Source organism: Poeciliopsis prolifica, unplaced genomic scaffold, assembly GCF_027474105.1.
Source record: "Poeciliopsis prolifica strain line A6 unplaced genomic scaffold, Auburn_PproV2 SCAFFOLD067, whole genome shotgun sequence".
NCBI classification, from domain to species: Eukaryota; Metazoa; Chordata; class Actinopteri; order Cyprinodontiformes; family Poeciliidae; genus Poeciliopsis; species Poeciliopsis prolifica.
The window spans coordinates 1,725,011-1,749,467 of NW_026562442.1; the positions used below are offsets into that span (position 1 = coordinate 1,725,011).

The 24,457-nt window shown below is 35.4% G+C and overlaps 1 protein-coding gene across 3 annotated transcripts in view; it reads left to right on the forward strand.

The window, feature by feature from the left end:
* Positions 1-24,457, forward strand: part of magi2a (membrane associated guanylate kinase, WW and PDZ domain containing 2a) — a 191,598-nt gene that overhangs the window by 122,949 nt on the left and 44,192 nt on the right. For 2 of the 3 annotated variants that reach the window (XM_055020358.1, XM_055020359.1), the window contains exons 6-9: positions 1,188-1,267; positions 16,500-16,557; positions 18,402-18,523; positions 22,183-22,365. In XM_055020358.1, coding sequence (XP_054876333.1) covers positions 1,188-1,267; positions 16,500-16,557; positions 18,402-18,523; positions 22,183-22,365 — 443 coding nt within the window. Of the gene's footprint in view, positions 1-1,187; positions 1,268-16,499; positions 16,558-18,401; positions 18,524-20,284; positions 20,582-22,182; positions 22,366-24,457 lie in introns of all 3 variants that reach the window. The other variant, XM_055020357.1, reaches the window with a different exon arrangement.

Consider the following 24,457-nt stretch of genomic DNA (forward strand, 5'->3'; position numbering starts at 1 on the left):
GTACAATGGCTGCTGGAAGAATAGAAATGTTTTGCTGTTGACTTACCATCCAGAAGCCACTTGCTGCAGTCTTGTTGATTGTGCAGAAGGCTTCACTTCTGATTTTCAAAGATCTATGATCGTATAATTGCCGATTTGTTTGCAGGCATTTTCACATGCGGGTGAAAGCGTTGAGTAATTGTTGAACGGAGCAGACTAAAATTGAATTATCTAAGAAAAGAAAATTGTTTTTCACAGCCCATACATCTAACTTAACCTGTTCAAAGAAGCAAAATGCATCACATTTACAGCTTTTTTACGCCAAATAAGGTGCTAAAACAATTAATGACTTCATTTTAAAACATTTTAGCTGATGTATTAGCTAACACTACGCCTCTTTAGTGTATCATATGTCTTTAAGGCTGATATATACTCCACAAGAACAAATAAATGTTTTACTTTACTTGAGGTTTTGAAGAATAAAACCACCCTTTGTGGAAAGAACATTTCATCTCTCACAAGAACTCAAGTGCAGAACTCCTGGGTTTCTTCCACTTCGGGGTTTTGACAGCATAGCAGCTGCAGCTGCTATGCTGCAGCTCTGACATATGATGCATTTTTTTCTCAGACACTACACAAAAAAGATAATGTATCAAGGTCAAGCTAAGCTTGTCTTCCAGCAATGAGAGAAATGATGACTTAAAACAACAAAACAAAAAAAATTGCTTGTTCAACTAGAAGATTATTTCACTTATAAGATGGGAAAAATGTCTTCTTCATGGTTTTTGCTGGTGGTGATGTCTGAGTTGTTGATCTTGTGATATAAAAAAAAAAATAAACCAAAATGTTCAGTAGAAATTGCCATGTTTCCATTCAAAAGGTCAAATTTCACAAATTTACAGTCAATGCAAACGCAGCTACTAGCGAATCTCAGTCCAGTTTGTTTCTTTAGGCTCCGTAAAATGTTCCCTAATCATTCCATTGATTTGTCTTCTCATCTGTCACTTCTTCTACCCTCTTCCTCCTAATGAGCGACAGTAAGCTAATTAGAAATAATGATTCTTCTTCAGTTCCCGTTGAGTGTTTTTAACTTTTCGGAGGCGCACGTTCCCGTCAGATGAGTCGAGTTAGGAATCTTTGTTGGAAGCCTCCTCTCTCTCGGCGCCGACCACAGTCCCGCTCACTCGCTCTCTGGTTTGTCTCCACAGCCACAACACGAAGACGACGTCGTGGCTCGACCCGAGGCTCGCCAAGAAGGCAAAGCCGCCGGAGGAATGCAAAGAGGATGGTGAGTGCTGAATGTCCACCACTTCTCGCATTCGTCGATGTCAGCTGCCTTTATTTCACTAAATTAAACGCCTTGGTGTGATAAAAAAAAAAAAAGCAGTAGCTTTGACGTTTATAAACCGTCTTTAAATGTTGGATTGTTGCTTTCTTTTATTCAATTAATGTACTGATAACGTCAGCGGTTGAAGCGGCGTCCAGGTCACAAAGACTTCTTTATCCTGGGACTGAGGGAGAGATGGAGTGTCGCTTTGCCGCCCACACTCTCCAAAGGAAAAGAATGGAGACGGAGGAATATCAATGCAGCAGAAATTAGAGAAAACACAGTCGCTGTCGTCTTTATAAGATTTTTTGATTAACTTGTGAGCAAGAAACAAGGTTCGAAGGATTAAATGGAAATGAATCCATCAGTATTGTCTTAAAAATTACCCTTGAAAAGAACGTTTATAATATATTGCATGTCGCTGTTTTTTCTAAAAGATATTCAATAGATTAGCTTTCAATTTGTCCACAGAAATACTTTTGCAGCTGCTCGGATTTCTGACTTTTCCTCCAACATGAAAGATAGAAAAGATGAAAATCTCCCAGATGATGAAATGACACGGAAACAAAGACGGAGACACCGATGAGGCATTAATCCAAATGTGATCGAGCCTTTTTAACTTCAACACTTCCGACCCAATTTTCACACTCAAAACGCTCAAATACTGAAGAGATAACTGATGTTTGAGAGAACGAAGTGTTTCATTAGATTAGATTTTCCCATGTGAAAAAAAATATCTGAAGTCTTATATTGGACAAAAGAAACTCTTCCACACATCTGCAATTGTTATTTTATTTGTATTACGTAATAATTCACAAGATATTTAAGAAATACTGTAAAATCACAAAGCTCTTGTACTTTGGCAAAAACAGTAAATGTAATTTAAAAAGTTGCAATTAATTATATTTTTAATCCAGATTTGAAAGCTTCAACACTTTTTAGTCAGAGGAGATACACTGAAAAAAGGAGACAAGTGATTCAACTTTAAAAAATAACTGTTAATTGTGTTTATCAATGTATTAAGTTTATTATGTTGTCATGATAAATAAACTGATAAATAAATTATTTTATTATATTTAAGAAATTAAGTTGGAACTCCACTATGTTTTTTCAGTGTAGTAACTAGTTGCATTTATTTCCACAGCTTTTTTGGGGGAAAACTTTTAGGAGTAGTTTTACTACACTGTAAGTTTTACTTTTACTTCAGTAATATGTAGATTCAAACTTGAGTAACTAAATATTTTATTAGCAAGTTAAATGTTTTAAGCTAGCTAAAAATGCAGCTTCAAACTAAATCTTTAGTTAGCAAGCTAAATATTCAAATTGAAAGAAATATTTAACTTCAGGCTGAAGTAAAATAATTAACTTGCTAGAAAAATAACTATAAAGTAAAATATTTATGGAGCTAAATATTATCTTGCAAACTAAAATTGTAGCTTAGAAATAAATATTTAGTTTATAAACTTTTTATTGAGCTAAATATGTTGTTTCAAACTAAATCTTTAGATAGCAAGCTAAATATTCATACTGAAGTTCAATATTTTGTTTTCTAGCTGAATATCAGCAAACCTAATATTTAGCTTACTAAATATCTAGCTTCAAACTAAAAATTTAAATTGTAGCTAAATGTTTGGCTTGCTAACTCAGTAATAGCAAACAAGTCAAATATTTAACTTCACTCTAGTTTGCTGAAAGCTAAATATTTAGCTTAGTGACCAAACATTTAACTTCTTGCTAAATATTTAGCTTGTTAATTACAAGCTACATTGAATACTTGGCTCATTCAGCTAGATAACTAAATGTTTAATTTGGAACTTTGTCTCTGATAAATAAACAAATAACATGGTGAAAATATGATTTTGAAAAATGAACCCCAGCTGAGATTGCTGTTAGTTTTAGACCGTAATTTTAAAAACAACCCCCGTTAATTAGTCACTTAATGAGCGACAAGTGTGAAGTTGAGAAAGCTGAATGCTGAAGCAAGTTTTATTTAAATTAGTTTGGATAAATTTACTGAATGTTACAATGTTTCACACATATTTTGTTATTTTCAGTTGAATTGTACAAAATAAGCACCAAAACACAAGTGAAACAACATTCAAGATGCTTTACTATGGTGACATTTTCCAATAACACACCTTTAATATCCTCTCCATTTCTCTACAATGTTATGTAATAAGCCAAAAGCCTGTGCAGCCTGGTGGCACCAGCCACCCCTGGGAGCTTAGCTCAGTTTTGGATAAAAAAGCTACCTCTGTAAGTTTAGTATTGATTGGTGCAAAGGTGTGAGTGTGTGTGCCTGTAGGGGTGAGTGTGTGTAGCTATGCACCGATAAGCACTAAGAGGATCGCAGGGTGGAGTCTCTGGGGTGTGACGAGCCAACAGGCTGAAAGCAGAAGAGTGAAACTGCATAAAATGACTTTTTATGGCAAAGATGTGCAGCAGTGAATACAGAGAAGTCAACTTTTATCTGGCTTCTTTTATCAGAAAGGTACGAAGTAAAATGATGAGCCTGATCCGTTGGATTTCATTCCAATTGAGAGATTTGTGACTAATTCATCCGTCACCATTTCAGTTCATGGACGTTATTGTAGATTTAAGGATGATAAAACACTTACAATTCACTTTAAATTCAAGTTGGGTTCTTTTTATTGAAAAAATTATTTAAACCAATGAAATTCCTCCGTGTTATGATAAACGAACATTTTTACATAGTGCATATCTTTGCTTTTACTCGCTTTTTGTTTTTTCTTTGTTTTCTTCTATTTAGCTGTTATTTTAGCGACTAAACGGCCAATGATGAGAAAGAATGATGTTTAAACCAACATTTTATTTCAAAGAAGTTAGACATTTGTTTTGTTTAGTAGTTTTAATGTCTTCTGAAGGACTTCATTTCAGTCCAGAGAGTTTTTAATGTATTATGCAGGAGAATCCATAGTCTTGGTAACGGTCAACTGTATATGATTTTCTGTCAAAGGTTTATTTGTTACAATTCTGAGTAGATATATATTTATCATTTGGAAGTATCTCTGTTACAAAGTAGAATTTCAGACAATCTTAAAATGGAACTAAAAGCGTAATGCTGACAAATTATTTTAAAATTCCACCTAAAGTGGGCGGAGCTTAATAAAATTGGGGGCGTGGTCAAGTGTGGGGCTATACTCCCAATTGAGAGAGCGGGACTTTGTTGCGATATTAGCTTTTAAAAACTTTCTTGCCATTTTTTGGGGGTTGTTTTCAAAAACGGCAAATCTACACTGCAAAAACAAAAAAAATCAATGTTTTTGTCTAGTTTCTAGTTCAACTTTTGCAAACTTGAAATAAGACAACTAACTTATAAAATTTAGGTGCTTTTTAAAGTATATAATTCCTTAATATTGTTTTATAAAGTACTAGGTGCATTATTCTGCCTGTAGCAAAAAAAAATAAAAAAATCCATGTTATTAGTGAAATAATTTACCAATGGAACTAGTACCTTTTCATCAATATAAAGGAAATATCTACTCAAGACAAGTTCCTGTATTTTGCTCAAAAGTTACTTAGTGAGATGTTTTTATAGTTAGGAAAGTTCAACTGCAGTAGCTAACCTTCAACCAGAAGAGGGCAGCACTATGACGGTTTTACGCTAAATATTGCATAAACAAATTTCTGCAAAAATGTCACATTATTCAAAGTAACAAAATATAACTCCTTATTTATACAACTAACTGCAACAAAAAGCTGATTTGCGGTTTTTGTTACTCTTGGAGTTCATGGAGTTCCTCTGAGTCGTGTCCTTGGTCCCATTTAATTTCTACATTATTGGTTTTCTATACATCATTCATCATCTATTTATTTGAAAGAGACAAGCTCCATAATGGAAGATGAAGATTTACATATGCTACAGTTAGCAATAGAGCTAATCTTTTAACATATCTCCTATAAATACTATGTTGATGATATTTAACTTTTTATTACTTGTAAATGAAGAGTATTCCAATGTTAATCATACAAACAAATTCTGAAATGTGAAGTGTTTTATATGTTAATGCATTAAAATTTAAATTAACTTCAGTTTATAAATGACATTTAAAGTTGAGCCATTTTCCATATATGTACATATTTTCTGATATTTAGTGTGTCTAAATGACAAAAAGGCTCTTTTGGGTTTTTTTAATTAATATCCACCTTTAAAAACAACAGCGAAATTAATTGAGCTGTTTGGAGCTTCATGTTGAAGAAATATGCTTTTACAACATGAAGGTAAACTGTGATATCAGCTGCCAAATGAAAGTCTGCGCTGAGAAAATTATAATGTTCTGTATTTCACATGAAGTAAAGGTTGTCACCTTTGGTTTAGAGAACAACTGTTCTCTCTTATGTTTGAAGCCAACACCAGATCCTGTCAAAACGCTGCGCCATGACTTACGACAGGTTTATTTTATTTCAAAGCAACGTCTTCTCCAGTGAAGGCAGAGCGTTTGATATCACTGGCGCCTTTTAGTTGCATAACTCACTATATAAATCCCTTTCAGCCTCTCTGCCTTTATGTTTTCTCACCTCCTCTTTCTACCTCCAGATCTATCTTTGTCCTCCTCTCCCCGCCTCCCGTCTCTCTGTTGTTTTGTTTTGGAAGTAAAGAAATAGGACAGACTCTTTAATTTCCTTTTTTTTTTTTTTCACTTTCTGTTATAGCAAATATTTGTTGCCTGGGTGAAAAGAAACAGAAGAACTGCTTGTTTCTCTTTCTCCTAATGTTAGCAAACATTAGGAGAAAGACTTTTTATGTTAAAGCCACAAACTCTACTGTGTATTTCAGCTGGAATATACATGATGAGACTAATGCAAAGTACTGCTTTATTACACAATCTGAAGGAGGGGTGACCTATATGTGGCCTGCGGGCCATTTGGTGGCTCATTATAGTATTTTTTGCGGCCTCTGTACATGAAGGTTGATGTAGATGAAGCCTTTTAATTTTTATTTATGGTAACATGATTGCACATTAAAATCTTGCAATAGAAAATATTCTCTATGATGTATATTAGGCTCATTCTGTAGGATTTTATGCTCATTTTGTTGGATTTTTGTATTTATCCTTTAAATTTAACACTTCATTTCTAGTGTCTGAAATTGTTCTTGAGACAAACAAAACATAATTTTACGAAAGACAAAAAGTGAAGTTGTGTAAATTAGACTGGCCACTAAAAAAGTATAAAGTCAGAATTGTGACCTTTTTTTCCAAAATTCAACTTTAATCTTGGAATTTAGATTTTTTTTTCTCAAAAAATCTCACAAAATCACTTTTACAGTCATAAAGAAGCTCAAATATTACACATTTCTTCTGGCACTTATTTCTAAATTGGCACCACAAAATCAGCAATGATTTCAAAATCATTTTAAGAAGTACTTACTGAATGCAAACACAGCTATTTATTATTGTTTTAACAGATTGTTAATAACCTTTTAAATATATTATGGAACAACCGGCCCTTTAAAATCCTTCTTGGTCTTGATGAGACACAAAAAGAAAATTAGTTTGTTCCGTTGTTGTACACAAACAAACTGGAGTTCGATTAAAGTGAACAAAACAACAGCTGATGGTCATGCATCTTTAGATTCTCTAAATTTATGTAATTATTTCTGGTTAAAAGTTGAGTCATTCATTCCCACTGTTGCCACATGCTTGCTGAGTTTAAGAGATTCAATCAGCTGAGAAAAAGTTAAAAGTTTTATGAATTAAAGACTGAATTTTATTCTGTTTTAATCAAATCAGGATTTGATTAAACCCTTAAGAATACAAATAAATACGGTGAAGTTTTCCAAGCCACTGCAGGAAGTCGTATTCCAGCTGATAAATAATCTGCCAGATTGTTTATCCTCGTTTCTGCGGAAGATTAGCGCGTTCAGCGGCGTGAATGAACACTGACGGGGAGCGGGATTATAACTCCGGTGATGCTCAGGTTTGAAGGATGTTAATCGTATTACGGAGCTCCTTTGTCTTTCGCCTCCACCAATCCCCCGCAGACATCGCGCCTCTGCATATAGAGCGGCTTGTAATTACATTCTGATCATGTGAGGGGAGAAGTTATTAACCGTCTCACACCGGCAAACGTTGGGCTCACACTTTCTTCTTCTTTGTTCTCTCCTGGGGAAACAGCAGAACTTGTGCTAAACCCGTTTTTCTGTCTCTTCTCTGAATTGCAGTTTGTTTATTTACCTTTAATACTTGCATCTTGGGCTGCAAGTATAGTATTTGGTTATTTCATTGATAAGTTAGATGATTAATCGGATAAAAATTGACTCATTCTGCAGACTTTTCATGTTATACACCTATAATTCGATAAACATTTTACTGCCTAAAATGCAATTACAGATCATTCCTTTGGTAAACAGTTGGTCATTTGAAGTTTTGATTAATCATAATTAATCATTTCAGCCACAATCCCTGTCTAGAAATGTTGCAAAATTGCACTTTTGCAGTGTTTCCTAGTTTTTCAACATGACTGTAGCTTCTTAAAAATGAAAATTCATCCCTCAGATTGATTTTTAATAGACATGCGATTCATACGTCCAGGAAAATCTCCCCCTCTTCCACCAACTCAGACTTTTCTCAGCCGACTCTGATTAATTTCTCGGTCGTCTCTCCTCTTTTACGTGGAACGCTGGAAGTTTTTTAGGGACACAGCGTGCGTGTGCAGTCCTACAGGTGAGTTATTACAGACGTAGCGATGCTGCGCCCTCCTTCACCTTGAGGCTCCTGCGTCAGTCGGTTCGGAGCGGAGCAGAGGGGAGGTGCGGGCGTTGCTGTCTGCGACATGATTGATGCGTGTATTTTGAGAGCATCCCCAACAGAGCATGCCTGGGGCCAGGAGATTGGAGCAGGAATGCGTGTGTGTGTGTGTGTGTGTGTGTGCGTGCGTGCGTGCGTGCGTGAAATTAGCTGTATATATTTGTAAGTCGGAACACCATTATGTCTTTGTTTGTGATGTTTGTAAATGATTTTCATTGTAATGTTTGAAGCGTTTGACTCCAGGATCCTTAAATATACAAATAAATTAGACGTTTCACCAGTTTTGTTGCAAAAACACAAAATCTTACCAAGTATTCTTGGTCTAGTTTCTGGTCCAGTTGTTTTCTTGTTGAAATAAAACAAAACTACCTCAAAATTAACTTTTCAACAAGATAAAAGAGTTTCTTTTAAGTCAGTAAATCCTTAATTTTTAAGTGAAAAAATAAGTACTTTTAATCTCAATTTTAAGAAATTATTGACTTAAAACAAGCTGAAAAGAAAATTGTAATTTTACTATAAATCAGACCAAAAATACTTTTGATTTTGTGTTTTTACAGTGTAACTGGCTTATTGAATAAGCTTTGTGCAATTCAAAGCCAAACAGCCCATCATACTGCCACCACCATGCTTTAAAGTTTATTTATCATAAGACTAACTTGATTATTGTTGAATATTTTTCCATCTGTGATGTTGAAACTCTAAATTTTATGTCACTGCTGCAAAAAATAACTGAGATTGTTTAAATCAATACAGACAATAAATTTCGTAATAATACTCAAATATTATGATTTTAATCACTACCATACATTAGATCAATATATAATCACTATACTTTAGTGATATATCACTTAAAGTCCTAAAAGAGACAAAAATCAAATTAACAAGGCAAAAGTGTATTTATTGGACAGATTTTTATAAAAACTATTTATCCACAGGTGTAAAAGTGAAGATATTTTCATAGCTGTGACACAGTTCAGTGCATCTCTTTGTGCGCCTGGAACATCGAGATAAACTGGAAGCTTAGAAAAACAAACTGTTTTTCTTCTTTTGTTCTTAATCTGCCACCTGACATGCTTCAAGTCTGAAACCTGCGAGACGTTCCAGCACCGTGACGACGGCGACGCTGATTTCCCAGAATGCCTTGCAGGAAAAACAAAGCTGTGACCACAAGTCACATCCGACAGAATCACAACAGCTTTAAAATTTCTTTGACTTTTTCCACAATTTGGTCGCATTTCATCTCCTCGGCTGTGCGGAAAGACACCATTTCCATGGGAACTGGCTGTTTGCACACTTTTTAGAGTCATACCGTGTGATTTATTTACCTTTTTTCTTTGTAACAAACGCTGCTTGACATTTTGCTGGTTTATGAGTTTGACTGAATGACGTAAAACCAAAAGGTTTTTGTTCACAAAACATTTCTGATGAATTTATCAGCATCAGATTTTGTTGTTGGATCAGTGATTTATTTTCTCATTAACCAGATATTTTCTTACAAATATCTAAAGATGTTAGGAAAAATACTAAGGCCAAACAAAAAATATAAACAAATCAAATTCAGATTTTTCTTCAAACTCCTGACTTTTTTGGTGAAGATTTTAACTTTAAATTCCAATTTTTTTTCTAAGAATTTTTATTTTCTCCTAAAAATGTGACTTTAACATCACAGTTCTGACTTTGTGCTCAAAATTATGAATTTGTCATAATTCTGACAGTTTTTTTCTCAGAATTTTGACTTTAAATTCTAAATTCTGACTTTAATTTTGGAATTTGTATATTTTTCTCAGAATTCTGACTTTTTGTTCACTTTTGATTCTAAATTCCAAATTCTAACTTTAATCTCAGTATCTCACTTCAATTTCAGATATTTTTTTTCTTTTCTCAAAATTATGACTTTTTTAAAGTAGATTTTTTCCCCCCCCTCAGAATCCAAATAATTTTAATTATTTATGCAGGCAAATCTTGTCTTGAACTTAAATCTACCAAACAGTGTGAATAAAGTGTAACTTTCCAAATCCTGTAATGAGGAAGAAATAGTTATGTGAATATTTTCATACACTAACATAATTTAAAAATGTTATTTCTTTGGATTTTGACATATGATGACAGAATTATACTTTAAATTCTAAATTCTGAGAAAATAAAGTCAGAATCCAGATTATGAATAGTTAAAATCTGGTAATACTTGACATTTCTGCTCCTTTAATGGTGACTGAGTGATCCACTAATTGACTTTTCTGTTGTCCAGATGTGGAAAGATGGAAAATCTTTAGTTAGACCAAAAGAATAGGATGAATTCCTCACACATTCCAGCATAAAACAGAACACAGAGGACCATTTATTGGAAACAAAGCTAAAGTTTCCACCCTTTGTCCTTCTCTGTTAATGCATTGCTACATTTCTTATCCCCAGGTTTCCAGATGAAGGCAGAATAAATCAGTCAGTGAGCTGCTGCGTTTTGGGCTCGGTGCTTTTTAAACCACCCCTTTATTCTCAGCCCCGAAGGTGTTAAATTGGGGCAGGTGAGGTTTTCTCTGCCGGGTCGTTTCCATCCATCAGCAAATTCAGTTAGGTTTAGAGAATATCACATCTGACAGGGCTGGAGAGCGTCGCTCAAAGCACTCAGCATCTCTCTTAACTCTGCTTTTGATTATAACCGACAGGCTATCTTCTCAAAATATGAAGAATTTTCTCATTTACTTGTTCTCGAGTTCCTTAAACTACAAGTAATTATTGTCTTAGCCTACAATAATTCACTTAAGAGTGATGTCTTCATCTTACATGTGGTGGTAGCTCATCCTAAAGCCTTACATTTGACCCAGTTATGGCTTAAACAAAACATATTTTTTATATTTTTCCATAAAATCAATCTTAGATCATGAGATTTTAGTCTGTTCAGTTCAACATTTACTCAACGTTTATAGTCGTGCATGAAAACAGCTGCAAACAGATGCACAATTATACAGCTGTACATCTTTGAAAAGCAGAAGTGGAGCCTCCTGCCCAACCAACAAGAATTGCAACAAGTGGTTTCTGGATAGTAAATCAACAACAAAACACTTTGTTTTCCTTTTTTTTCCCCTGTCCAGCAGCCATTGTACAGTGATAAAACCAGCTGACCAAACATGTCGGAGCTCTGCTCGGTTGCTAGGTAACGGAGCATTGCCTGCCAATTAAAACTCAATTGGCAGGTTTTGGAAACGGCTTATTTTCCAGACACCAAAAGAGTTTTTTAAGAACTTAGGCTGTTTTTAGAAACAGAAGAGACGAAAATAGAAGCATAAAAACATATGGAATGTGAATTTTGCCTCGTAAGTTTCCTTTAAACTCTTCTATAACAGAAATTACCCGTGAATAATTGTAAAATAAAACTGTACATCTTTCTGCAAACACCAGGCTTTCATTATTTTGAGGATGGCAGCAGATTAATTCCCAAATTAGGCAAAATTTATTTCTTTCTGTAGTATCTGCAAATAATACCCTTAATATATCCAGTGAGATGTGCACAGCTGCAGTTTTCATTATCATCAGACTAATTTTCTTGTATAAAATGCGTCACAGTTATTATTTTTAGCTCTATGGTGTTTTTTGTTCAGCTGAATTATTTCAGGCTCTTTATATTAAAACCAATTAGCTGGAAAAATGAGGAAGATGTTAAAAATCCACAGGAAAGACGAAATTTAGTGGGAATTTATGCAAACAAAGGAGTCAAAGACATAAAAACAAAATTACATCAATCTAAGTCAACTATCACCATCCTGGCTTCTGTTATTGGAAAATAAAACTCTAATGAAAACATTTAAATAAGTGGACCTGCAGAAAAGAAATAGCAGGAATGAAAATATAAAAATGAAAAGTGTAAATAAAAATGCCTTAAAATTAAATTCCCATTGCTACATTTATCTTTTTTAATAAAAAAATACTAGTTCCACTGCTAGATTTCTTTCACAATATGGGCGTCAAAGTGCGGTGCGTGGCCCTATTGTGGCCCTTTTTTCTGATTTTGTGCGGCCCCATAGTATAATTGAAGAAATGATACAGATTTGGTCCATAGATGCAGATAAATTGTTACCAACCTAATTTTCTTACACAGCAAAATTTAACATATTTGTGTTCTTATAGCTGCGATTTAACAGAAGGTAAAAAGAAGTTTATCCAGAAGGTTTTACTGAAATCGACTTTTATTCCTTATTAAACTTGATTTAATATAGCAAACGTTCTGAGAGAAAGTGACCCAAATTCTGTTCTTATTCATTTAAATAATTTTTTTCAATCGAGCCCAAAAAAAACTGAACATTTTTTTGATACATGCAAAATTAAAGTAATAAATTTCTGCCAAAGATAAGAAAACTGGATAGAAAAAAGTTATTTTTAATTTCAGATTAAAAATTTTCCGCAAAAAATTTGAAAATTTCTGAATTTCAAATTTTGATATGCTATGTTTTCTAGAAAATAGTTTGCCAGAAAATTTCTGAGATTCAACCCAAAATTTCTGAGTTTTGAGTGGGAAATTATTCCTTTTATTCTGTCTACATTGACCCTAATACGCAATTGTAAAAATAGTTTTCGAGTTTTGGATCTTTTTTATTTTTTTCACATTTTTCACGTATGAGTGAAATAATCTGCCAGCAGAACTTGTAGTTTTACATTTATATTGAGGAATTATTGACTTAAAACAAGCTCCTTTATCTTGCTGAAGTTACTTGTAAGTTAGTTTTGTCTTATTTTACATCTACTAAGATATTTCTACTAGAAAATAGACAAAAATACTTGGTAAATTTTGTCTTTTTGCAGTTTTCAGAGCTCAGCTGACTAGATTTTTGCCTTTGTTGGCAAGAATAATTTCCCTCTGATCCGACCAGAGTAAAGTTCTTCTCCTGCATGAATTGAATTCAAAGGTGCACCAACCAGCGAGATGTGACTAAGGAAAGGTCTGCAGGCGGCGAAAATGTTTCAGTTCAGCGTCTTTGCTTTTCAAAGCTGGAAGAAATGAAGAAAGACCCTGCAGACTCTGTGTGGTTTGTCACACTCCAGTCCAAATTAGGAAAAGGAGAATAAAAACCTTTGAGCGTGCAGCTCAACTTCAAAGACGGTCTCTCTCGGAGTCCATTTATTACGGGGAAATATGAAGGAAAGATAGAGGAGGAGGGGACAGTACAACGCCTCCTAGTGGCAGGAAGATATCTGCAGGTTGAACATTTTAACCAGACAAGAAATGTTCCACAGGGACCATCTTAAAAATTACTTCAAATTTTGGTTTTAAACATAATTTCAGACAAAAATATAATCCTTTTTCATTAATATTTAGGATTTATTCACTTAAAAAGCTGAAAAGTTACTTATTTCAAGTGTGCACTAGAAAATAGACCAAAAATACTTAAGATTTTGTGATTTTTGCAGAAAAATTTCTGCGATTAATTTGTTCTTTTTTATATGTTACTCCTTAATGCGTTCAAATACATTCATATTTCATATATTTTAACTTGTTTGACTAAAGAAATAATACATTTATGCTCCAGAAATCCATCTTTAACTTGGTAACTTGGTAAATATTAATTTATTCAAGCCATATTTGATCAAAAACCTTTGCAGATGCTTTTACACTTTCCTTCATTTATTGATTCTATTCATAGGTTTATTTTTATTATTTTTTTACTTGTTAACCCAATTCCTACAATTTTGCAAATCTTGTGAACTTTAATCAACATCTTTAAGCATTTACCAACACTTTTCTGTCTTCTTCCTTTTAGCATTGCGAAATTGTACCCAATTATTTAGCAGCTTATTAAAACAAACACATCAAGGAAGTGAGATTAGAAATCAAGTCGTAACAAACCGCAGACTCTTTAAAGGCCGTGTCGTGTCTCTCTGCTGCTGAAGTTGGAGTCGTTTGTGGCCCCCTGCTGTTTCCTGTGGACATTTTGATGGATAAGCGTTTCATTAGAAAGCCGCTGAGCTGCATGACGTCCCTTTGATCTGCTGCACTCGCGTGTGTCCCACATGTGAATGATATAGCATGGAAGGACTTCCATAATCTGTATACATGCACACATGTACGTCAGGGCGTGTAAAAACAATTATTAATGTCTAATAACTGGAGATAAGTATTTAGTGAATAAAATAGTGAAAAATCTTTGTGGTTAAAAGATGTTTTTCTGATTTTATTTTATTTTTTTTTCTCATTATCTTGATCAAACTTACTTATCGGATTTGGTCAGATGTTTTTAATTCACTACTTACTGGTGTTATTTTTACATCACCTGAGTTGTGCTTGGTTACTGTATCTTTCTCACTGTGTGTATAAAAAAATTTAAGATCCTGAAATACGACCACTAATTGTTTTTGGTTAATGTTTTAAGGGTCATTAAAAATTCAGCTAAACTGCCATTGACCCGTTTGTTTATTTGGTGTTTTTGAAAAAACAATCTTGAAGGGATTGTTAATATTTGTATAATTGGGTCTGTATGTAGTTGTATGATGTCCTTTTTTTATTATTATTCAATTCTTCCTTTGACTTTTGACATTTAAAGCAAGTTTGTTGTCTCCCAAACTTCGAAAACTCCTGAATTTTTGTCTTCTGATTACATGATGAATCACAAATTAAACCTTAAAAGGAACCTATTATACTAAAAACAGCCATTATTGTCAATAAGATGGTGTATTTTGGTGTTTGTAAAAATGATCCGTTTGAAAAACTTCCGAAATATAAAACGACAAATCAGCAGGCTCTGCCAGCTCGTTACCTAGCAACCCCAGCGGAATTCCGCCCGTTACCTAGCAACCCCAGCGGAATTCCGCCCGTTACCTAGCAACCCCAGCGGAATTCCGCCCGTTACCAAGCAACCCAAGCTGAGCTCCGACAGTTTTTTGACTAGCTGGTTCTTTAAGTTGAAATTAAAAAGAACTTTATTGATCACAAAGACAAATTGAATGTTGTAACTCAAATTCACATGCGAGTGAAAACATTGGCTATTCAACAGCTTATTTGGATGTAAACTGACAAGAGGTTCAACGTTGGTTGAGCTAAGCACACTGAAAACTCTTCAAGGATTATTTGTGCAAAAAATGTAATGAACATGTTTTGACCTACAGGTCACCTTTGAATATGTGGGTTTCCAACTCGCAACTCATTTTCTCCACGTTCTGATTGCTGAGGCTTGGAGGAAGCGTTGTGGAACGGTGGTGATCCGCCTGTCTTTGGCTGCATTTACACTGAGCCTGCTGCTGTCATGGAAACTAAATTCATTTGAGTTGTCACTTGTCTTAGACGTCTCCTGTCATCAGATTCTAGGCGTGAAGTATAAATAACGAAGACATGCAGGAAAAAGATGCTACGGATAACAGATGGCTTTCCCATAGATGGGCACATTGGGTTCCGGTTTGTAGCTTTCAAAGTCCAGTGTTTGAAAAAAATGTCATGATGATGGTGATTTTTGTCCATATGTTAATCATCTTCTCTCTTAAAAGCAGCAATTGTCAAAGCGAAGAGGAAATCTAACGGCTTTCATGTACAGTTCATAGCTGCGACCCGTTTTTCTGTCCTGGAGTTTAACTTTTCCGAAGAAGTTGTAAATATTCTCCAGTTTATGCCTTGGGGATTTAACACCCTCAGGTTTTCTGCCTGTCCAAAAAGAAACTCTTGTGACTCTTTTCAAAGTTCCCTCATCAAAACACAAGATTTGCAACCCAGAGGAGATGCAGGACATAAATAACTTATGGGTTTAAATTCAGCCACCATCAATATTAGGAGCGTTTTCTCTTTAGAGATGCATTTGATGAACAGCATAAAAGAGCCACTGGCCTCTTTAAATCAATGAATGCAACATGTTGAGGCTCTATTTTTATTATTATTGATCTTCACAGTGCCAATCCATGAATAATTGGTGTACATTTTGTATTTTTAAGAAACTATTTTAAAATATGACTTATTAGAAACGGATCAGCCTTATCTATGGTGGAGGACAGGGTGTCAGCAGATCCTTACATTTTTTTTAAATCCTTAAATGTACAAAAGAAATGAAGACATTTAAATTATACCCTTGCTAGCTGGTGGCTGAGGGTACCGCTAATTAGCTGCTAACATATTCTTGCTAGCTTGCTGTTCTGCATGATGTTCATCTGTGCAGAAAAGTTTTGCACTGTCAAATGACATTTTATTTTGTACATTTCTCACAAGGTCTTAAATTTCATTCATAATGGTCTTAAAAAGCATTAAATTTGTATTTTTATCAGATATTTTTTAAAAGGATTTTGTATATTTAGAATTTGTTAAAATGTATCAACCAGTCCAGCTTCAAATCCGATGTCTCTTTATAAAAACGATGCATTATTTCTCTAAGTACAGTCAATATGCTCATATGCGATAATAGAATGAACAAAAACCTTCATTATTGTTTTCTCTGTGTTGTGTCTTTTCTCCCCAGAGCTTCCTTACGGCTGGGAGAAAATCGATGACCCCATTTACGGCAGCTACTACGTCGAGTAAGTTTAGTGGATCTTTAATATTGCCTTTGATTTTTCTGCGTAGCTTGTTGGTGCAGTATTAATCATGTTTATTATGAGTAGTTCACAGTAGGAAATTCTCCATTTTATGCTCCTGCAGGCTTTGCAGGAAGTTTATTAGCCAGTCTGTGCCTTGGTTTTTCTATTAGCCTGTGTGTTACGGTCTTGGTGCTTATTTTATTAATAGATTTACTCAGTAGCAAGAATTTGCACTTGTGTGTCTCAGACTAACTGCTGCAGTGGTCTCTCCTCGCTGTTATGGGGCTCCATTCTTTGCAGCTTTGATATTTTTGGAAAATCACAAGAATAAAACCTGGGTTTTTATTTCGCTGTATCTCCCTGTACAGGTGTCATTATTGTTTTGTTTTGTCGTAATCTAAAAGACACTGCACGCTTCTTTAACTCAAAGCATTGTAAACTGTTACATAATTAGTACTTTGATAATGGGGCGTTCATTAATAGTTAAATAGAGAGATGAATTGTGCCTGTGTGTGTGTTGGCACACAATGAAGTCTCATAAAGTCAGGGAAATATTTAATGATGACTAATTACCTCATGCTGGCAAATTACACCACTTGTAGTCAACGATTTAAATGAAATTTAAAGGAGATGTGCAGGTTTTCTTGAGTATTATCAAGTAATTTGATGAATTGTTTACTGATAAAAGAATCAATTGTTTGGTTTTTAAATCTGCAAAACTATTCTACAACTCTTACAAAATGACTACCAGCCATTTAGCTAATCATTATAGCAATAAACAGCTTATGGTTTATCACAGTGTGTCTGTGCTCCCTGTAGCTCAAAGAATAGACTTTAAAATACTGTTGTTAGTTTATAAATCACTGAACGGTTTAGCACCATAATACATCAAAGATCTGCTGTTGTTGTATCAACCTTCCAGATTCTTCTGGTTCTGGACTGCTCTGCATCCCCAGAACCAAGAGAGGAGAAGCAGCTTTCAGCATCTATGCACCAAAAATTTGGAACAAACTTCCAGACAACTGTAAAACAGCAGAAACCCTGACTTCCTTTAAATCGCAACTAAAAACACACCTGTTTTGAGTTTTATTTGAAATGTAATATGTAACAATGTATTGTCTTTTATATGTTGCATGACTTTGTGTTTTTGTGTTTATGATGTAAAGCACTTTGAAATGCCTTGCTGAAATGTGCTATACAAATAAAATTTGATTTGATTTTGATTTTAAAAAATATTATATTCATGCGTATAAAATAAAAACTTTAAGTCTTAAATTTATGGATTCAAAAATAAGGCCTTAAAAAGTCTTTTTTTTTTTTTTTTTTTTGGCCTGTGATCGCATAGTGGTATTTAACATGAATTTAATCATTAATCTACATAACTAATCTCATTTGTAACATAAACAACAATTAATATATATTTTTAGAAGTGTATGTTAGAACGTTTTAACGTAAAATGTTTTAACATAACAACAGATAATAGTTGTAAAAACAGTAGTTATAATAGTTAAAAATATATACAAAACAATTACATGTGTCCCTATGAAATATATGAAAAGTATATTTAATACTGCGTCCCAATAAATGTTAGGAGAAAATAATACTTTGATGAAACAAAATGACTTTGGAGAGTAAATAAACCAAATTGGACAAAGTTCATGTTACCTTGCTACATATGAATATAAAATTTATATTATACATTTGGTGCGGTAAAAGTCTTACATTTTGTTCATAATCAATAAGTTCTCAAAAGCCTTAATTTTGATTTGGTGAAACCCTGATTTACCCCCCGAGAGACGCAGTGAAATATGAATTATGTCCTTTCCTTTCTTTTATTGTTCTAGTCATATAAATAGAAGAACCCAGTTTGAGAACCCGGTTCTGGAGGCGAAGAGAAGACTCCAGCAGCAGCAGCAGATGCAAAGTCAGGGTCTGTCCTCACTGCCTCTTCCTGCTATCTACAGAGGTAAGACTATGAAGATGACATTGTTTCTTAAATGTAAAATATTTATGCAATTAAAGCCAGTGTTCTACCTGATTTACTTAAGCGAAGACCTCAATTTCACCATTTTCTTGTGTGGCGTCATCGGAAAACTTCCAAATGCCTGAAGGAGCCGCAAACATTCCTCTGCTCAAATAATTATTTGCAAGTATAAACATCATGCTAATGTTCAGCAAATATTTTGCTCATGTAGTAACAAAATGTTCTGTGTCCCGGAGTTGAACATGTTTTTGTGCAAAACATGCAACTCAACTAGGACTGAAACGATTAGTCGTGATTAATCGATTTTAAAATAATTATTACCTCGAGTTTACACTCTAAAAGAAACATTGCTGAAGACAAACATACCAAGAGCTGTAATTAGGCTAAAAATAAATTTTTAAGTTACGGTAAATAAAATCCTTTGTTTGTGAATAAGTTCTACCCAAAACTCAACTCAAAAAGGCAGTTCCGCCAAATGCTGAGGAAAAATATGATATGTCTGTTTTAAACTGTTTTAAAGACAGTGATGAAAAAATTTATTTTATTATTCTGGCATTTAGCAAGCAGAAAGTAAACCTGAAAATGTTTACTTGATGAAGCATGTCTGTCTTAAAACCAGTTAAATTCTGTTGAAGTCTGGTTCCAACTGTTACCAGGACCTGCAATCATTTGATTTTTATTACAAAATCTTACCTTTGAAAAATTGAATTTTATTGTTCTTGCATTTCTAAAGGTCTCTACTTCATTTGTTAGATTGTTATTGACTTTTGAGCTTTCCTTTTAGCATTACAGTGCCATTTTATGCACTCTGATCATTGGCATTTGGGTTTATAATGATTTAGTTTCCTCTTTTTACAGAGTGGTTATGCAACAATAAATAGCTACGATTTAAAAACATATAGGTTATCTATTTTCTCTACTCCACACAGACTCAAGTAAATACATAAACATACAATTACTCTCACTAATTCTGGGTGAATTAGTGTTATCAGAATTAGTGGAGGTTAAATGAATTGCTCCCATTTTCCTCTTTTGAGCTCACAGATTCTCAGTACAGTTAAAGGTCAAAGCTTTTAAAAAGCATTTAGACATTTGCCATTTCCATTTTTAATTATTTATGCACCTTTATTTTCTCTGTAATCTTTAAACACACAACTGTGTCCAAGTTTTAACCAGTTAGCTGTTTGTTTCTCATTCTATCAGACATTAGAAGCCCCACAAAACGATGCATAAGTATTTATTTTCTGATCAAATTGCAGTTTGAACGCTGTGTCTGCTGTTCAAATTGAAGGAGCTGCACGACGGCATATTAACGCCATTGTAGATTAAAAAAATGAAAGGAGCTGTGTATTTTCGTCAAAAATTCTGAAATTTTGAAATTAATCTCAGGTTGAAATGTCTAAAATTTGCTAAAAAGACCTAAAGAATTTTCTAGAATAAACTTTGAAATATCTGTAATTGGAAACTCAAGATTTGCTTGTTTTCCACAGCTTTTAGTGGTTGGATCAGGTCAACTCTCCCCGCTTGAAGTGAATCGTTCAGACTGTATCTAACTGAACTTGTCGGTTTAACTGTGACTCGATTCTCCCCATCTGTTATTTCCCAGCGGTAGGCGGTGCTGGACTCTGGAAGTGTAGGTTTGTTTCTGTCATAGCGCACCACTCCGAGCTACCTGTGTCCAGTCCAGTGAGGCTCTCTCTCCTCTTTACTTCCTCTTCCTCTTTTCTCACACTTTAACGCCAGCGGAGGATGCCAGCCCCAGCGCCACCCTGCCCAGACGCCCTCGCGCGCAGGTCGGCCCGGCGCCCGAGCGCTGCCACAGCCTGGGCGACCTGTCCCGCTCCCCGACCACCGGTCGCCGGGTTCCCTCATACGCCACCTCCTCTTCCGCCGAAGTGTCTCCGCTCCGGAGCGTTCTGACTCGGCGGATGAACGCGTGCCCTCATAGGCAGCGGCATCCGCAGCCCCTTTACGCCTCCGCCTGCACCGTTCTGCTCGAGCAGCCCGTGTGCAGCCCCTATTCCCTGTGGCACATCGTCAGTAAGTAGGCCAAGAAGGAAGAAAAAAGCGTCTGACTGTCATTCTTATGGCTGCCTGCGCTCGTGACTTACTGTACGCATGCAAAGCTTCTCCCTTGAGGCCGTTTTGGGGATTTGTGCAATGACTGTGCACTTTGACTTGTTTTATCTCTGTGCAGAAGCAAACACAGTGAGGGTAATCGCTCACTAAATCTGGACCAGTGACGACAAACAAAGGATGTAAACTCTCCTGTTAGCCAGATTTAGTTTCTGAGGTGGAAAGACGTAGGACTTGCTTAAGTGTGACTAATCCTGTTGGCTGAGATCCGCTCATTACTACTCAAGGCGCTCCTCTAAAAAAATTCTCCCACTTTTCCTTAAAATTCCTCAAGCATCTTCCTGTGGAACTGATCCCCTGCTGAGAGCATGTTTTCTGCTGGACCCGTGAGCTGCACCGCTGCTGCACTCTGCACGCCCTCTGCCCCCTCGTCCACTCCCATCAAAGTTTGAAGACCGGTTGAAAAATGGCAAGAATTCACATTTTGCACCGCTGGATGTTAAGAGGGTTCTAAGTAGAGCTTCGCAATGCAAAAAGAAGAAATGAGAGACAAAAAAAAAAATCTGAGGAAGCATTTTTTTGTAAACAACCTTTAAGAGGACCTTTAATCTGAAATTTGGGTTTTTATACTTCATTTTAGGTTTATACAGCATATAGAAACAACCCAAGTGCTTAAAAAAACACCCAGAAAGTTTCTGCAGAAAGTTGAAGATTTTTGGTGTCTGGAAAATGAGCCATTTTAAAAGCCTACAGAATGTAACATAGTTTTGTATTTTCTTTTTGGGTTTCTACTACTTCTATAAGCAACCCCAAATGCTTAACAAAAAAAACACCACCCAGGGGATTTTTGTCAGTAAGCTGATACTTTTTGCTGTGTAGATAATGAGCTGTTTGGATAACCTCCAGAATGTAACGTCACAAATCAGCAGGCATTGCAGTTACCTAGCAACCCCATCGAAGCCCCGCTGGTTACTTAGCAACACAGACAAAGTGTCAATGCGTTTGGTCAGCTGGTTTTACTGTTGTACAATGGCTGCTGGAAAAGACCAGAGGTTTTTCCAGAGACCGCTCGCTGCATTCTTGTTGGCTGTGCAGGAGGCTCCACTTCTGCTTTCCAAAGACGTACGGTTGTATAATTGTGCATCTGTTGGCAGCCATTTTCACGTGTGAGTGTAAACGTTGACTTGGGGTGTGAGGGTAGAGGGGTGGCTCTACTAAGAAAATTATTTTAAATCCAAAACTGCAAAATATACATTTTTGGAATATTTCAAATGCGCTTAAAATTTTGGTCAAGAGGCCGTTTCAGCTTTTGAGGAGAGCGATCCGGTGACGGTCATGTTGGGGTGGATTTTTGCATCTGGAGTAAGAATTGCTAAACCTCACCTGCATCTATCAGCCCAACCTGTGTCTAGTTATGCTACCCTACCAACTTCCCTTGCTAGTGGACAAGCTTTCCCCATCATGCCTCTGCCCTCTGAGCCTCACCCTGCTCCAGCTTTGAGGTTCTTTCAGTGACTGGGAAAAAATTCAAACCGGTTATCGCTTTTGTTTGTTTTCACTTTTAGAGAAGCCCCTGTTCACCCGAGACCCGACTCAGCTAAAAGGCAGCTTCCTGTCCATGGCACTCCAAAAGAGCAACATGGGGTTCGGCTTCACCATCATCGGCGGGGATGAGCCTGATGAGTTCCTCCAGGTCAAAAGCGTTATTCCTGATGGACCCGCCGCAGCCGATGGCAAAATGGCCACAGGTAAGCCTCGGGAACGGCTGACACGCTGCCTGAAACAGAGCTAAACTGAGCCCCAGATAAATAAAAAAAACAAATAGCAAAATAAAAAAACTTTTATTTATCTGAATCAGTTAAATCTAAAGCGACTAATCGTGATTAATCGATTGTCATCGCTAACTAATTTAGCAATTAATTAATGGTTAACTGGAGTATACAGACTCTAAAAAAGGTAATTTCCTGAAAAAACATACTTACAACAGTAATAAAGCCAAAATTTTTCAAAAGATATATATACAATTAGCATTTGAGATTAAAAAAAAATATATATATATAATTATATATATGTTCTACCCAAACTCTTCATGTGCCACAGTTTTAGCTTCCGCTGGTTTAAATTATGCTAAAAAAAACACCTTTTGCTGCCAAGTTATTAATCAAAAAAATAATAAACAAATTAGAGCTGCAATTTATTGATGCCAAGTCAAGCAGAAAAACTTGATTTTTCACATGCTGATGTCAAATTTCACAAACTGAATCTTGTTATTGCCTGTTTGGCACAAAAATGTAAAGTTTTTACTTCTAAAAATTAATTGAATGGTTTATTTGCATCTTTCAGTCTGTTTGTAATATTGTATTAAAATGATTAAGTGAGAAATTTCCATTACATGCCAGATTTTTAAATCAAATTAATTGTTAGAATAATAAATTAAATGATTAATCGTCAGAATAATAGATTAATTGATCATTATTTGGAACCCTAATATGGATTTAAAATGTTTTCTCAGTTTTTGAGAGTACTGTTTAAGTCTAGTGCTAGTTCATCTTAAAATTTGCACTGGCAAAAGCTTTATATGTGGATATATGCACATGCCTGGGAACCAACTGTGCATTTTTGTTCTTCCATTAATCATGGAACAGACTGAGTCCTACAGCTCTTGGTCATGGCCACATAGGGGAACAAACTGCTGTACACTGAGATGATCCATCTGCAATAAAGGTCAAAGGATGAATAGTAGTCAGGTTGTACTGTGATGTATATTGTGGAGCAAATCTAATTTTGGACATTATTCATCACATTGACTCTAAAAACACTGATCGAAAGTTGTGTCCTCTTTAAAACTTTGTCCTCTTGCAGATTTTGAAAAGTTCATGTCATTGCTTTAACATAAATGCCCCAACTAGCCCTGTTTTTACTGACTTATAGGCTCACCGGTACAAAATACATCCCTAGTTGACTAATAAAGCTCGTCTTTTCAATCTGTTTCTGTACTCCTACTCTATTTTCGAATTCCCTTCTCTTGTTTTATGTATTATTCTCCCCAAAATAGCTAAGAGTTACTCCTCTTCGATCCCTTCAGCTCATCTTCATCTGTGCCTCACCAGCCTTGCTCCATCCCCCTCTTCAGACTGAGTGTCCTACTTCTACAGTTACAGAGCAGGCACAATCACAGAAACTCAGAGAAACCCAGGCCTGGGAGGGGTGTGAAATTTGCAATTTTGGGTTGAAGGTTCTTGCCTTCGTTTGGATTCGACCCCTCTTGGGCATCTTTGTCATGCAATTTCATTATAGAGCACAGCTTGTCAGGGATACATACTTTTTAAAACTCAGATCTTTTGTTTTATGGACCTTAGTGGCTTAACGCTTAGATTTAATACTATAGTATTAAATAGGTATTTTCTTATGTTTATAGTTTTATTTATGCAAATATTTGCATTTGTTCAACATAGTTTTCCATTTACGCCCCTTAGGAGCAAGGTTCATATAGATTAGCGGGTCTAACAAGTTGCTACAAACTGTGGAGGCTAATTACTGTCTCTTATTCAGCACTAAAGGGGTTTTTTTCTGCTGAGCTACATCCTTATCCAGTCACCACAGTGTCTGTTTTAAAACGATAAAACCTTTTATTTTTTAAGTTCAGTGTGTTTTGTTGCACATTCTTCCTGAAAAACAAACAAAAACATGCACTTTACAGCCTTTCTGCAACTGGAAATAATCGATTTTATTCCTATTTGAAAGTTTTACTCTTGACAGTACAGAACTTGACAATTATTTAAGCTGCTTTTAACGAGCCTTTAGAAAGTGAAGGAGCTTAAACTAGCTAGCTAACAGATG